Raw genomic sequence first — 16,387 nt, forward strand, 5'->3', positions numbered from 1 at the left:
TAAAACCTTGAATGTTAGAACCCCCCGCTACAATGGGATTAAATTCCGTAAAGCAAGAGTCTTTTTTTAAGAAAAGACCTATCTTTCAATATCCATGTTACCACGTACTTTATTGCAGTGGGGAAGTATTAATACTCCGTCGCGAAATCAATAATCACAGTACTTTTAGTTCACCAGTAGCGCCATCTGTTATACTTTCCGCAGTTTCTGAAAAAAAAATTGAGCAACCGATTGCATTCATACGGTATTAGGCAAAAATACTTGAGTGTGTATTTTATATAATCCTGTCCTTTAATCATTCAGTATTAAATGCTTGTAAATTTCTACAACAAATTAAATTTGGAGCAGTACTGCATTACACAGCTAAGAGCACTTGGAGCAGTACTGCTAAGAGCACCTTCCCTTTCTTAAACAACTGCAAAAGTACATTAAGAAGTGGTGATAGGCCCCGAGATTCAGATAAGAACGACACTTTCAAAGACAACTTTACCATCAGCTAACCCCATGCCTCACAAATGAAACTAATGTAGACTCTATCCCCATTCCAGATCCCCAAGAAGTGAAACTAGTTAAGAAGGAGCACTTCAACTGCTGGTACAGCCTGACACCATACTACGCAGCTCTGACCGTCTCCAAGCTGCCCGTTCAAGTGACCTTCAACATCATATTCTCCACGATTGTCTACTTCATGGCCGGGATCCCCTTCTCAGTTCCTCGCTTCGTAGCGTTCTGTCTTATTGGGAATGTGGTGTCGTTAGCAGCTGAGGGTATGGGACTGGCCATCGGATCGGTGTTTAATGTTCAGGTAAGACCTACTTAGTATTTTTCATATAGTTATATACCTTCTTTAAAATAAGGCCCTCTAAAGAGAGGGTCATGAATTCCGAATCTGAACCAGCATATATTATCTTAAATCTTGAGTCCACAATGTGACAGCACTATCAATTTTACAAACTAGTTTTGAGTTGTAACATTTCGTATTAATTGTAGCTTTTTCCTTTCTTAATCGGAGTAGGATTTCATCAAATTACTTTTTTCGCTTTGGATTGTACGGAAAGGAGTGTTATTGTTTACTGTCTTGAACCCATCCACATGTTCCTTCCTTTGCCCTCTGTGCAGCGGGGCCGCAGTAGCCCTTTCGTACAATGCCGCTGACCAGGCAGACATCGACCAATCTGTACCAATTTATTCAGCAACGAGTTAAATTAACTTTTCTTCCTTCCTTTTTTCAGAACGGCTGTGCTATTGGACCATCAGCGATTGCTCCGTTCCTCGGTCTGGCGATCTACGGATTCGACTTCGCTCACGAGATCCCACTACTCATGAACATTCTTATGAAGACCTCCTTCATCAGATGTGGTATTGTCGCCATGGTCCTTACGATCTTCGGCTTTGACCGGCAACCACTAGCTTGTAACGACATGTACTGTCATTTTGCGAAGCCAGACGTTCTTTTAAAATATCTGGACATCGAGAATAGTTCTGTGTGGTTCGAAATCGCCACGATGTTAGGAATCATGTTCGTTTTTAGATCCATGTGTTTCATTGGTCTAAGATGGAGGTTCGCTACGTGAACAACCATAGACAAAGATAGATTTATTGTTTTGATAAATTGTGATATGAGCATTACACACAGTTGTTAGTACAAAATTATTTCGTTTTCACTTCATATAAGATTAAAATATTAAGTTATTTAAAAGCAGATAAGTTTATAAATGGTAAGATACTGTATCAAGACATTAAGGTGATTTTAGACCTAACAGCATCTTTATGGTTATTATTCAACTGTAGGAATCGTAACGGTTTTTTCTCGAATTCATTAATAAATCATAATGCTTGGAGGTAAATGAGAAAAGAGTCGGGATACATTTTTAGCTATTAAACAACGCTTGCAGGCCACCAATAACGAACATTCCAAATTGAAAAGTTAAATTTTAGAACACTTTTCAGAGCGATCAATTGTCTCATAACTGCTCATTAATTTTGTTTTCCTACTGAGGTAGACGCCTTAACCCATGTGACTATTTTTTAAGAAATGGTGGGCCGCTGGCATTTCACATCTATTTAAAAAACGTTGGCCTTACTTAAATTTACACATAGTATGTTTGTATTTTTAATTAATCTGTCTCAAAGAATTTTGAATGCATTATAACTATGTATCCAGCCAAAGATACTATGTACAGATTATTTGTGACTGATATTTCTTTAGATATAACTAGATTATTACCAGGCAGTGTACTCATCTCTCTTGCCCTATAATAAATTTAAGTAGATGTATTTAATTCCTTTAAAATACAGGTTTATTTTAATTACAATAAGGTATGTTTAAATATATTCATAGGTTTAAGTGCGCATTTTGTCAAAAAGCAGCCCTTGTCGAACTATTCTACTTTATTAAGATCTGTACATTACTAATCTCAAATTGATCCTTAATTTCACGATGAAAATTCAACTGTAGCATGTGACTTACAACTGAAACCAGACATCTTATTGCCAGGGACTACTTGTAGCCGTTTTTTGCTGGCCATCATCCATCATCATCATGTACGGGACCCTTGATAGCGGTTTTTTCTCTTTTGCTATTTTAGGTTGTGAAAGTATCTACATCTTCAGAGCTACCCATTTTTTCATTGGTATAATATGAACTCAATTTGTAGATAATCAAACCTATGAATATTGTAAATATTAGTAGTTATTATAATTTTAAGGGACCATTTACTAGTGTGATATTTATACCTGTGCAGCCCAGTACTTTAATTAATATACCTTATGTAAGATAGCTTGGTGTTGGCATATGAAATTAATTTATTATAAATCCTACTAAAATAAAAATAATGGTAACACTGTAAGCAAATAATTGACTAGGTACACTCGTCATTTTCGATTTGTTTTACAGGGTTTACCAATTTCACTAAATTAGAAACTAATAAATTATGTATGTTATTGAAACTTTGGAAGTTGTAATTACATTTGGAAAATGAATTAAATCCACTTTTTAGAAATAATACGAGGTAAAGGTAACATAAGTAACGTAAAATGAAAATGGCTGTCACACAGCTTACGTAAAAGAATAATAATTAAGATATTTTAATGTCTTGTTATATGATATACTTAGCTCATGTATTTTTAAAACCTTCTTGTATATCTTTATTATTTGACTACACATTTAACTGTTTAATAACACAGTGTAGCCGATGTAAGCTGGAAAAGATCGGAAAAGAGATAAAATATTGTTAGCGAGATAAGTGTACATGCACGTTGTATCAGACAGAAACGGCACTATTTTGACGTGACTAGTAACGTTGGCTTCGCTGGACCGTGGTATATACCAATACTTAATATAAAATTGTATGCATCCAAGACGAAAATTCTAAGAATCTAACGAGTGATAAGCTTATAGCCGACTTGACTTTAAAATTGGTTTGATATTTTTGTTGTGTTCTATTCAGTTCCATTGAAAATTAATTTGACAACTCAGTATGTACCAGAAACCAAATGTAAAGAAAATACCTGCGAATTTAAGCCTTATCATTAGTTTCATTCTTAATTTCAGTCTTGAGTAGTAAGTATTATGAATCCATTTCATAATGCTTAACAAATTTGGCCTGAGGGCCTGGTGAATAAATATGATAAGACTCATTGGTCGATGGAAGAACACTTTTGTGATAATTATTTGGTGCAACGACTTAAAAGCGATTATTCTTTAAATTGTGCAGATAAGGTCACATTTTTTTATACTTTTATACAAAGCCGAAATAAAATGTTTTTTATAATATAAATTGTTTTATTTTTCTTATATTAAGGCAGTGGTTTTAACAGTATTGATGTAATTAACCATTGTATATAAAAACAAGTGATTTCTATAAGAATACTAGCTGACCCAGCAAACGTTGTTTTGCCTAATTAATTATTTCTAGTTGTATGTATTTTTTAATGCCACATTAAATAAAAATAAAAACAAAAATTTTCCCCCAAAAAATAAAATATATTTTTTTAGTGAGAGCAACCCTTAACACAGATGTTCTATTCTCAGACCTACCCAATATGTGTACAAAATTTCATGAAAATCGGTCCAACCGTTTCGGAGGAGTACGGTAACTAACATCGTGACACGGGAATTTTATATATTAGATAGGATATTAAGCTGTTATCTGTGATAACAGAACTAAAATAAAATATATATTACTTTTCAGCAAATTGGTAGTCAAGAAATGTAGCTTACATATTACTCCAACAATTGCAACAATGTTACCATTATATAAAATCATTGAGTATTAAACTAAAGAGAAAAAAATTGCTGCCTTGAGAAAAAAAAATTAGCATTAGGTACAGTGTTAACATATTATAACAAAGGAGTTTTATACTGTGTTGCTTTAAAAAAAACTACTTTTAAAGAATATATTTGGACTTATTATAATAATTATATTTATCTCTTTCCTGAGCCCTTGTCGCGTCGCTTCTTAACGTGTTTCTTCGTTTTAGTTTTTCTTTTCTCGGCTTTTTCTTCCTTGATAGCCTTTTTCCTTGCTTTCTTGCTGTTGGGAGACTCATCTCTCGGCCGAGCACTGTTTTTGAACTTGGTTTCTGGAAACATAAACAAGTTTTTGAGAATAGTTTAAAAAATATCTGAATTTTAAAATGCTTGACGAATGCTTGGGAAAGTTACAAGAATTGGTAATTTTAAAGATAAAATAAAAGTACGAAAAATATAAAAGTATTATCTGTACTTACTGTCTTCATCATCATCATCTTCACCTTCTGAATCACTTTCCGAGCCACTTGCTGAGATGTCTTCTTCTTGAAGAATATCAGGTTTTTCTGCAGCTGTCAAGTCTTCTTTGAAGCCAGCAATTTTCTTGTAAGCTAAGTCCTCTGTGTCACCCTTTTTAGCTTTTGTGATGTCTCTTTCATAGTTTATGACCTGAAAATGTTAATTTATTGCTAAACATAGGAAGAAAATTAAAAATGAAGTTTTTAAATCTTTTGAAGTGTGGATGAATCCCAAGTGTGGATTCACAACAATAAGACTTATCTTTCAGGTTGTATCTTATGGGTAAGTACAGTACAGTACAATACAGTAATAAAATTGTTACCTCAGTAAGTCTCTTTGGAATGTAGATACTCTTAAAAGCCTCTTCTTCAACTTGTTCCTGAGCCGTCATCTCCTCAAAGTTCCTCGACGCAGCCTTCTCAGACAGTTTCTCAAGGCATTCCTCCAAATTGGCCTCATTAATCGTAGAATCAGTGATAAAGTCAAATAATTCCTTAACAGTCAAAGTAGCAACACCTCTTTTCCTAAAGAAGTCAGAAATGTTTGTACAATCTTTACGCAGAAACTCGAATGCATGTGGATGATCATGTTCTACAGACTGTGAAACATCTATAATCACTATATTTCCTTGATGGTACAATAAGTTGAATTCGGACAAGTCCGCATGCACAAGCTTGCATATGTTGAACATTTTCCACATCATCATAATACAATCACGGTATAATGAGCGAGCTGTTGATTGGGATATTTCTACATCTTTGAGTTTAGGAGATGGCCAACCATCTTCACCCATGAAGGACATTACTAAGACGTGACTACGTAGTATAACTGGTTCAGGAACACTGAGCTGAGCATTGTGCATTCTCACAAGATTCCTCATCTCTTTCTCAGCCCAAGTTCGCACCATCTTACGAGGATTAGACCTGCAGTAGCCATTCCTGAACCTGTACTCTCCAGACACATATTTGTCTCTGTCTTTGAAGACCAGAATAGATGTTTTGAAGATTTTCACAGCATAATCTTTGCCATCTTTAGACGTAGCATGATAGACGTTGGCTTCTTTGCCAGTGGAAATGCAGCCATTGATTTCATTGATTATTCCTCGGTTTAGTAATTTAAAGAGTATCATCTTAGTACGAGGGTCCATGACCTGTTCCGCAGTAGCTCTGTCATGTTTGTCCTTGATTCTAATTCTTTCATTATCAGCCTTCCTGTCATTAATATCCATAAATTTCTCAGTTTTTCTTGACATGGGTTCATATTTGTCAACATTTATCTTGTGAACGTATTTCTTGAAGAGTTTCTCGCTCGGCTGGTACGCGCTAACTTTATTAGATGGCGCTTGGGTGTTGATGTTGGCTTTCTTTTTATTCTGGCCTGGATCGTCGGAGTCGTGGAAATATTCATCAGAGTCGAATTCATCGTCATCTTCACTAGTACTAAGGGTTTTTATTTGAGGAACATCTGAAAACTAAACGTTCAACAATGAGTATTATGTAAAATTCAGGCTGAACACATAATACCAAGACCAATGATAGAAAAAAAATACAAGGTGTAAAACTTACTCGGACCGTCTTAACCTTCACAGTTATATCTTCTTCGTAATCACTAAACTGACCGTCCGACATTATGATACGTATCAAAAGTAACTTCTAATAACTATTCGACTAATCTATACGGAGTATTTGCAATATATAAACTGAAACTATTATTTCACAACCTCTATCCATGTGGATTTTCGATTTGTTATTGTCGAATGACACTTGATAAGTGACAGTGACGTTGCTGGTTAAATGACAGCTTAAAACTTCTGTTTTACGCAAAAAGTTTTCAGTTTCCGATACTTTCATTGGGATATAAACGATCTAATTAAAAATAATTAAATTGAACAGAAAAAAATAAGGAAAAGGTAAAATAAAGATAATATAATTATATTTACCCAATACAATGGACTGAACCGGAATATTGATGAATATTTTATTGTAATTTGGATTAAAATAATTATACTATATTACAATAATTTGTATTAAAAACCTCTAGAATTAAAAAAATGACCTTGTTAAATTTGTTAAAAATGAATGCCTGAACCAACAAAGCCAAAACCAATAATAAACTCCCGAACACGAGCAAATAATTTAAATCTAAAACGTGCGGTTAAAAATACGAACAATTTGTGCAGGGGTGACTTGATTGAGTAACAAGCCAATTCAATATCAATTGGCAAAATTGCTACTGTTTGTTTGATAAATATTTGAGACTAATTGATTTGTCCCCTCTACTTATAATTAACTACCAAAGAACTTGATTGCGTCGTAGGATCCTATTAATATTATCTAATTTATTGATATTTTTAAGTTCTACCACCTACACTGTCCGATAAAATATAAAAAATCCTTTTATTTTTATAACCCATCGAGCAATTTGCCATCTATGTGAATTATGAGCTGTTTTATATCAAATAAAAATGAAATGCGATAAACAAGTTAAGTGCTTATTGTTTTGCACTATTGTGACAATTTTGCCTGAAATAGCTCCATGAAAATAGTATCCAATAAAATTGTTAAGCTAGAGAAAAATACCACAATGTTTAGAATAAATATTATAGTTTTATAGGTACTGAATATTTCTTGGTAGGTAAATGTCATACTCATATGTATCTAGGGTTTCTTAGTAATACACAGGGTAATGTGACGTCAAAATCAACAGAACGTTTTGTATCAATAAGTTCTTGCGTTAATTTATCTACGTCATAAAGGAGCAAATTGCATTGGAATCAATTTAGAACACGTTAAATTACTGCATTTAAAATGTAGGGAAGTACCTGCCAACAGTCTGTCTAAGCATCGTTTCCTCTTACTGGGACGAATGGAAAAACCGCAGCTGTACCGAGAAAGGTTTGTGGAATAATTTTAATGATTGGACGAGTAACAGGGCCATAATTTTTTTTGGTTCCAAAACAATACGTATTATGTACGCATGGTCGACAGAGAGCTTGATTTTATTTGCACTTACCTAAATTTTTTGTTCCGATATAGTTTTATAAACATTTCCTGTATTGTATTGCAAAGAAATTAATATTTTGTCACTTCCTGCCATGAGATAATCCAAATCTTGTTTGCAATACAAACTACATACTATATACCTACCTACCTATTCCTCAATCACTCAAGGCATATAAAATAAATTAATATACCATATTGTTTGTTATAAAAACTCAATTTGCATGCTACTGTGTACCATCAAGGTTGCAATATCAAAATCAAGGTATTACTTTGGTTATGTAATTGATTTCAACTAGAAATAATGATTTATTGTGACGGTAAGATACGATAGACGATGTGGATCTGTTATATTATAATCTTGCATGCAAATTAATGTAAATAATACAGGCAGTATATGTAAGAGCAGAATGTTGCTTATACAGTCCTGTCCATAGATGCCCATTTCCTCTGCGAAAAAAAATGATCAACGTGTTCTTAGATTGAATGTGACGTTTTTTTATTATTCTTGTACTGCAGTTCAAGTCACAAAGAACGGGGGATATTAAGGAGCTTATTAGGTTTATGCCCTAAATAAAGCTTATTATCACCCTCTTTCGAGTCACAGACTCTTCACCTCGTCTCCATAATTCGCTTCGTATTTCGACCCGTCTTTTTCCTCTTCACCTGGTGCGTATAAACGTATAAGTCTCAACTCCTTCCTTCATCCTTCCATCTCTTCTTTCATTCCTTCCTCACATTTGGGCCCCTACCCACAATGCTTTTTTGAAGGTAACTCAAGGGAATCCGAAGGACCAAAGAGTAGGTGATGCGAATGACCCTATCGACAGAAACTAGCACTCTTCCCTGGATATGGAGAAATGGAGATGTACGTAGAGAGAGATGACTTTGTCCTCAAGTGACACAGAAGCTGTAAGCCACAAAAAAAAAACAAACAAAAAAATGGCTTAAAATCGTTACACCTTAATAAGCAATAATGGACACTTTAAAACAATACAAATTTATGATTAAACCTTCTTATTGCATTTGTTTGCAGTTGATTAGCCATGTAATAAAGGTCGCTATCGGCCTCCATAACACTAATTAGCGTGGTAATACAAAAAGTAACTGTCAAGGTAATTGTTAAAAAGGAAATATATGAACTAAGAAATCAAAATCATTCGGAAATATATTGTTCCGTCTCTTTTAGTAGGTCAAAGTTTGATTACAATGCTTTTGGCATTGTAATATATTAAAAAAAAAACAAAAGGTACCTATAAGTAGGTACTGTTAAGTGCATTTAAGGAAACATGTATATCACGTAAGTAATTGCCTTCAAAACTGGTATACTGTAAGTCGTTTTTGAACTTGTTTTTGGTTTTGCTGGCGAAAAAGGTTTTAGTCGAATTTGAATTACGAAGTTACATGGAAATAGGTTTAGATGTCGAAAAGCGGCTATTGAACAGTTAAACTAATTAAAAAACATTAAAGGGATCAGAATATACCATTTGTTACCTACAAATGTTTTCATGAACAAAAGTTTATTCATTCACTTATCCAGTCTCATATTACTATGAAAGCGACTAGAAACATTTACCAGAACTTGCTACAATAACCGTCATTAGTAGATAATGTTTTATTAAAACAACACTTCATGTTATCTTAACGTGATGACTATTAAAAACACTATAATCATGTTCCTAAATTTGTCTTTGTGTTTCTAACGAAATAACTATGCTTACATCAGGAGAATTTGTCACTCTTCTTTTCACATTAGAACCTACTGGCTCTCATGAGAAATTATCAAATTCTCTCCGCTTCAAAAGGTTTCCTCTTGTATTGGTGTAAAGTAGACGCCACTTTTCAAGGTGAGGTGTATTGTCATGTGCAAGACAAGACCACACGGTGATGCGGGCAATAATAAAACTTTGAGAGTCTCCTGATGTCCCTTTTAATGTGCCCCTGATCAGATTATGCCTCATTTATACCTCAACTTCCAATGGCCAAAAACCTCCCTTAGCTTTCGCGAATCGATCTCGGTGAGAATTCCCAAATAGTCTCATTCCACGTGTCCATCTCCAATGGGTACAATTAGATCTGCTTTACCTTGCTATCGATCGCATGTTTACTTTTTTAATTAAATAGAAGTAACAATGGATCATTTGTTGAGTTATAGTTACTTTATGAGGTACCAATGTGAACATAAAATTGTTTTGCATTTTTAACGTCGTTTTTAGGGTTTCGAAAACCCTATTTATGAGGCGACGTCACCAAACTGTATCTTATGAACCCTGATGGCTAAGCATTTTCACAGATAACATAGGATTATTAAGAAAAGTATCGAGTTTTAGCAAAAGTTGTTATGAATTTATTTTTCACTCAACCGATTTGTTTTTCTTTTTATTTTTGTTCACAATCCTCACTAGCACAAGTCCTTCCCGCACTTAACCGGGTTTTATTAAATAAATATTACATTTAATATGTTGTAGTCGACACTGGATAAATAATATTTTTTATTCATTCCATATTCGCTAGAAGAACTATGGAAAAAAACAGTGGTTTCCCCATAAGCGTCAGTCTGCAAATCTTTAAATTAAATGTATTTACAGCACAGACTGTTTTTGTCTATTAGACCATTATTTAGACTAATTAATTACCGTTCACTTTAAGTGTTAGCTAAATACATAAGTAGGTATCTACTTCATTATGTTTTTACCACAAAGATAAGCCTTGAAGTCAGGGGTAACCTAATTAAAGTGAGATCAAAACATTGATTAGTTAGATGATTATATTTATTTTATGTAGTCCAGTAGAATTTTCTTTGGTTTATAAACAGTATTCGTTAGTGCCTGAAAAATAAACAAAAGAACTGGTTTTCTTATTCCATTACCAAAAAAAGAAAGTAAGCTAGATAGCCAAATTAAAAATTCGCAAACCTACTGTTTGTCACGCATCGGTAATGTTCATAATATTAGTATTTACAATTATTTATATTTTACTGGAGTAACCTTACGAAGTGAATTGACGTCGCTCAGTAGTATTTAAGAAGGCTACTCAATGACTGACGAGCCAAACCTTCGTTTCATAGGCTCGCGGCCGGCCGCAACGGCCACTCACAACTAATAAACAAATGCACAATTGTTACTTTATTTTCTTCGAATAAAAAGTAAACAAGTGAAAGAAGATAAAATGCCTGCCGATTCAGATCTTATTGTACCCAATGGGGATGATCGCGTGGAAAAGGATCACTTCAAAAGTCTCGCTGAGCGATCAAAACATGAAGATTTTCTGAGGCGAGCTGTGGACCTCTTGGTTGAAAGAGTGGTGTTTGGGAGGTCTTTGAGGACTTCGAAGGTTGTGGAATGGGCGTCACCTGAGGACATCAAGAAGGCGATAGATCTGAAGCCGAGGGAATCGCCAGCTTCTCACGAAGAGCTATTGGCGGTCATGGCTGATGTGAGTATTCATATTACGTCACAGTTGAAACTTTGTAAATAGTTGTGGGAACATAATCATGGCCAGTCTGTTATAATAATCTTTAGAAGACCTATAAAGCTGAATCTTATGATATCTGAGAGTGTTTTTTTTTTATTTCCGAAAAAAATATTTCTAAATGAAAATTTCGTAATAATATGGACTTATATTTCTTTTTTTTTCTCAATACATGTATTTAACTGACAACTAAATCATTGTTTCAGGTTGCTCGCTATTCCGTCAATACTTCACACCCGTATTTCGTCAACCAATTGTTTTCGACGGTTGATCCTTATGGGTTGGTTGGTCAATGGTTGACTGATGCCTTGAACCCCAGTGTGTACACGTTCGAAGTGGCTCCAGTTTTCACCCTTATGGAGGAGGAGGTTCTTCGTGAAATGAGGGCTATAGTCGGATGGCCAGAAGGCGACGGTGATGGCATTTTCTGCCCTGGAGGTTCTATAGCTAATGGTTACGCTATTAGTTGTGCCCGTCACTTCTTCTATCCAGAAGTCAAGGTGAGTCTAAGGATTTACTTTTATTATCAGGTTTAGTACACACATGACTAAGTAAATAGGATCTTATTAAACAATAGTTGTATTTTGAAGATCAAACGTCAATGAACTGGCAAAACTGACACAATTAAGCACGAATGTTTTGATCGTGTTATTAGCTTGTAAACTAAATTAATCATGTTCAACGCAAAACCAATTCTACATGATTAGAATCAGGTGTTATAATTGATTGTTTGATTAATAATTTTATCTCGTTCTGTGCTGGTTCATTATATAGATTGGCAGTATTGCAGGAAGCATTCCGTTCGGTGGTTACCTTAACCCCGATACACCGATCATTATTATCGCGTGCGGTGGTTTGTGTAAACCTTGGTGAATTAAAAAATAGTGATTGTGGTTTAGTGTATCTATGAATAAGTGTATTTTTCAAGTGAATCTCTAGTTGTAACAGTAAAAATACGGGTGTTGCCAAATATGTATGTACCGCTCTTGTTTATAAATGTCTTCCGCACTAAGGGTATCCTCCTGTCGCAAGGACTTTTATACATTCAAGTCACATGCACAAAGACATCCAGACTCAGAACAAGCATTTGTGGAGGGACGGTGAATTATATTATTTAGATTCTCAGGTCCTTTAGGTCCAGGAAGAAACAAAAAGAAAACTCTATATGTAAAATTGAAAATTGTTCTGATTTTGTATTGATAAACATGCAAATAGTAGGAATATGAATCGAGCTATTTACGCATAATCTATTATTTTACGTGATTTCGCACTCATATCAGAATTTTCTACAACTTTCTCCACTTGTTTTTGAAAACAAAAGGGCAAAACATTTAACCAACAGAATGAACGTCTGCTTAAAACAATAACAAACAAAAGTTAGACCCGCAATTTTTGTTACGACTTTATATTTGCCTGATAATGACCTTGACCTAGAAAATATAATAATTGGCAACACGTTTTATATAACTGTACGAAACAAATGAAGTTATGTACTCTATAATATGGAGTAAGACTAATTTAATTTAGAGTGCTTACCCGGTGCTTTAAATTCACTATTGCGGTAAAAAAAAAATATCAACAGAAGCGGAAACCATATTACTAGAAGTGATTTTGGAGTTTCCTGCTCCAATGTTTCTAGTAACACTGTTTTAAGTAAAAAATATTGCGGTAATGCTTATGCGGGTGAGTGGATGCGGGGAGTACCTGTCGGGGAAGCTTATACATGGGAATGTTTTGTTTCTACGTGTCCATGTCTTTTACTAGACATCCGTGCGTCTACACTTTCTACTACACCTTGTATATTGTGCTGATTTTGACGACGCGACATCGTTATCCATGATTTCACTTTATTAATATTGAATTTGAACTGCTTATTAAGCATTAGCGGTACCTAGATTATTTTTGTAGAAGATTTAGTGATAATACCTTTGTTTAGATGATCTAAGTATCGCATCTTAAGTTTGAACACATCGAAACGTTCTGAAATGTATTTTTGACAAAAGGTACGCCTTTATAACTTTACTAATAATACTGTTGTAATTATTTCAATTAAATTGTGAAGGTCGCGAGCTTGCGGTGCGAACTTTAACGAAAATTATTCTGTTATGTGATAAATTTCATTGGGAAATTATATTTAGCTATTGTATATTATTCCATATATTCTATTCTTGGTTCATAAGTTTTAATCTAAACACAGATTTATTTATTTGAAATATGATGACGAAAAATATTGTTCTGCTGTAATTAGTTTCTTTGCAAAAATAATAATTAACTTTATATAAACATTTATAGGTCTGTTAATTAACAATAATACATTGTGTTAGTCCTTGCTTTTTTATCGTGCTAAATTAGTGATTTCCGCTTTGTTAATGTGTATGTAATGCAAGCTAAGACTCTTAAGGACTCTATAAAATACTTGACGAAGGATTTCCGCGTACTTTTGGTTTGATTCAAGTGAGATCAAACAAGTCTCGTATGATTATGTTCAACAAATTTCTGTATTCATTAACTTTGCATACATTTTGCCCATAAGACACGATATACATACATACATCTTTGAATATAGTTTTTATATATTCGTTTAAGGGCCGTTTTTCAATCGCCAGATAACTTTTATCTGACGAATATACTTATTTGTTTAGAAAATATGTCAAACGGCCATATTTTATTCCCCAGATAGAAGTTAATTGATGATTGAAAAATCATCCCTTAGTGTAAAATATACTATTTTGACAGTCTACCACAATTTGCCTGCGTTAGCTTATTCAAAGTTTTGTACCACCCTCGTACAAAATTATTCTCGTACTTCGAAATGTTTATATTATAATAACAAAAGACTAGCTAAAGTTAAACACCGAATATTCACTTAAAACTGTGTGATTTATTTTAAAACGAACCTAATTTAAATTTTATGAGTGTAACCACAAAGAAGTAACAGAACCCTTTTGATGTTTGACTTTCATCTTTTGAAACTTAAATAGTTTAGAATCAAAATACCAATTAAAATTCAGAGTCATTCAAAATCCTTTATGTCTAAGTACTCATTATACTCGGTTTTAATGACTGGAAATTTTAATGAGATGTCCTTTTCGCAGAGCAAAGGTGTCTATGCGGTGCCGCGGCTGGTGCTATTCACATCTGAACTCGCTCATTACTCGACGAAAAAGTTGGCCACGTTTATGGGTATTGGGGGAGACAACTGCATTATGGTGAAAACTGATAAGAATGGAAAAATCGTTGTCGAAGATCTGGAAGCGAAAATTGTGGAGGCTATAGAAGAAGGTGCGACTCCGTTTTTGGTTACGGCTACCGCTGGTACTACAGTGTATGGAGCTTTTGATCCGTTGCTGCCTATTTCTGCGTTGTGCAAGAAGTATAACTTGTGGCTACATGTTGATGCTGCCTGGGGAGGCGGCGCTCTGATGTCCAAGAAACATAGACATCTCTTAAATGGGATTGAATTGTGAGTATTCATACTGTTTTGTTATATTTCAAACTCTATATCAATAAATAAAAAAACTATCTTATATACCTAATATTTAAGTCTAAAAATGCTTATTTAAAAAGGGCTATGAAAAGCTGTAAGACTCAGCATTAGAAGATAAGATATTAAAAAAATAGAATTTATTACTTCGTATTTTGGAAAGAAATAAAAACCAACGTCTAAGTAATTCAATATATCTCTAAGTACCGACAGCGAGTAAATAACCTCTCGGTGATTGAAAATTATTTTCTGTGACAAACGGAAATAGTATAATTTCCGTTTTGACGGAACCTTCCAAACGCTACATAAAATATCTTAATTTATCATTCAAGAGATCAAATAACGATAACTGTGTAATTCTATGCTAGAATATAACCTACTGTATCACTAGAGTTTTTGTTACTAAACAATAGAAACCAACACGTTAACATGTCAAACAATTTCGCAGGGCGGATTCAGTGACATGGAACCCTCACAAGCTCTTAGCGGCGCCGCAACAATGCTCCACATTCCTAATTAGACACAAGAATGTCCTCAAAGAGGGTCACTCGAGCAACGCCAAGTACCTCTTCCAGAAAGACAAGTTCTACGACACGTCTTACGACACAGGAGACAAGCATATACAGTGTGGGCGGAGGGCAGATGTCTTCAAATTCTGGTTCATGTGGAAGGCTAAAGGATCCGAAGGCTTCGAGAAGCACATAGATGCCCTTTTCGATAACGCAGCCTTCTTCACGGAACACATACGACAGCGTGAAGGTTTTAAGCTGGTTCTGGACAAACCTGAGTGCACCAACATCATGTTCTGGTACATCCCAACCTGCCTCCGCGGCTGCGAGAACGATCCTGATTATAAGGAAAGACTACACAAGGTCGCGCCGAAAATCAAAGAGCGAATGATAAAGGAAGGAAGTATGATGGTAACTTATCAGCCTCAAGGCGACCTGGTCAATTTCTTCCGGATCGTGTTCCAGAACTCCGCATTAGACCACAAAGACATGGTCTACTTCGCCAACGAGTTCGAAAGACTCGGTAGGGATGTAGTAGTTTGAATATTCTTTATAATATTTATGTTAAACTACTTATAAAATGTACAAATGTCAGTTGACCTGTGATTATGTGTATCGAATTTGTTATTGATATTCGAGTAACTACGTAGATCTAGGATATTTAGGGACTTCCATGTCTTGTATGTAATTTTATTGTAAATAAATTATGTCTGTGTTATGTTGTTTTTGTTACTTCGATTATGCACGACCTTCTATTACCCAAGCTGTTATTACTTGGCAGATTCGGTCCTTATCGTCATAGCTCGTCGCATGGAATCGTGAATGGTAAATATCTAATAATTACAGGACTTCTCTACATATTGACAGATAGGTCCCTAGGTAGGGACCGGTCGCAAATTAGCCGCAAGTATGTTATTATTCAATTTGCTCATATAGATCATTTGTCAACATTTGCGATATTTGAACAAATGATTCGTATAGTCCCGAATAGCGATCCCTCAGGCCTCATTAGGGCAGAGCAAATAAAATTAATAATGTGACATAATGGACTTATTTTAATTAGATTTATTTTTTGGATTACCTGTGACTTTGGCTACTAAATACTGAAAAGTCTTTATTACAAAAAAAACCTAAGAAATTGAAGGAAACTTTT

The 16,387-nt window shown here is 34.5% G+C and overlaps 3 protein-coding genes across 3 annotated transcripts in view; 2 read left to right on the forward strand and 1 right to left on the reverse strand.

Moving 5' to 3' along the window:
• LOC113497127 (ATP-binding cassette sub-family G member 1-like) overlaps positions 1-3,652 on the forward strand; it is a 76,223-nt gene extending 72,571 nt beyond the window's left edge. Inside the window, exons 9-10 of the mRNA XM_026876520.1 lie at positions 549-805; positions 1,233-3,652. Coding sequence (XP_026732321.1) covers positions 549-805; positions 1,233-1,574 — 599 coding nt within the window. The 3' untranslated portion in view covers positions 1,575-3,652. The remainder of the gene's footprint in view (positions 1-548; positions 806-1,232) is intronic.
• A 655-nt stretch (positions 3,653-4,307) lies between these two features.
• On the reverse strand, positions 4,308-6,545 carry LOC113497136 (serine/threonine-protein kinase RIO1). Its single transcript, XM_026876532.1, has 4 exons — positions 6,337-6,545; positions 5,094-6,242; positions 4,732-4,921; positions 4,308-4,584 (listed from the first exon to the last, which is right to left on the reverse strand). The coding sequence occupies exons 1-4, from the start codon at positions 6,397-6,399 to the stop codon at positions 4,427-4,429; spliced, it is 1,560 nt and encodes a 519-aa protein (XP_026732333.1). The 5' UTR covers positions 6,400-6,545; the 3' UTR covers positions 4,308-4,426.
• A 4,393-nt stretch (positions 6,546-10,938) lies between these two features.
• LOC113497156 (cysteine sulfinic acid decarboxylase) lies at positions 10,939-15,952 on the forward strand. The gene is made up of 4 exons (XM_026876565.1): positions 10,939-11,205; positions 11,448-11,741; positions 14,337-14,704; positions 15,174-15,952. The coding sequence occupies exons 1-4, from the start codon at positions 10,939-10,941 to the stop codon at positions 15,775-15,777; spliced, it is 1,533 nt and encodes a 510-aa protein (XP_026732366.1). The 3' UTR covers positions 15,778-15,952.
• Positions 15,953-16,387: the final 435 nt, after the last annotated feature.

This window comes from Trichoplusia ni, chromosome 1 (genome assembly GCF_003590095.1).
Source record: "Trichoplusia ni isolate ovarian cell line Hi5 chromosome 1, tn1, whole genome shotgun sequence".
Taxonomy (NCBI): domain Eukaryota; kingdom Metazoa; phylum Arthropoda; class Insecta; order Lepidoptera; family Noctuidae; genus Trichoplusia; species Trichoplusia ni.

Bases quoted from the DNA above. Each gene is read 5' to 3' on its own strand.
- LOC113497136 (XM_026876532.1), bottom strand. From the start codon at position 6,399: ATGTCGGACGGTCAGTTTAGTGATTACGAAGAAGATATAACTGTGAAG. The intron at 6,243-6,336 runs GTAAGTTTTACA...TTGAACGTTTAG, and splicing joins TGAAGGTTAAGACGGTCCGA to TTTTCAGATGTTCCTCAAAT. The intron at 4,585-4,731 runs GTAAGTACAGAT...TTATGTTTCCAG, and splicing joins AGATGATGATGATGAAGACA to AAACCAAGTTCAAAAACAGT.
- LOC113497156 (XM_026876565.1), top strand. From the start codon at position 10,939: ATGCCTGCCGATTCAGATCTTATTGTACCCAATGGGGATGATCGCGTG. The intron at 11,206-11,447 runs GTGAGTATTCAT...TCATTGTTTCAG, and splicing joins TATTGGCGGTCATGGCTGAT to GTTGCTCGCTATTCCGTCAA. The intron at 11,742-14,336 runs GTGAGTCTAAGG...TCCTTTTCGCAG, and splicing joins TCTTCTATCCAGAAGTCAAG to AGCAAAGGTGTCTATGCGGT.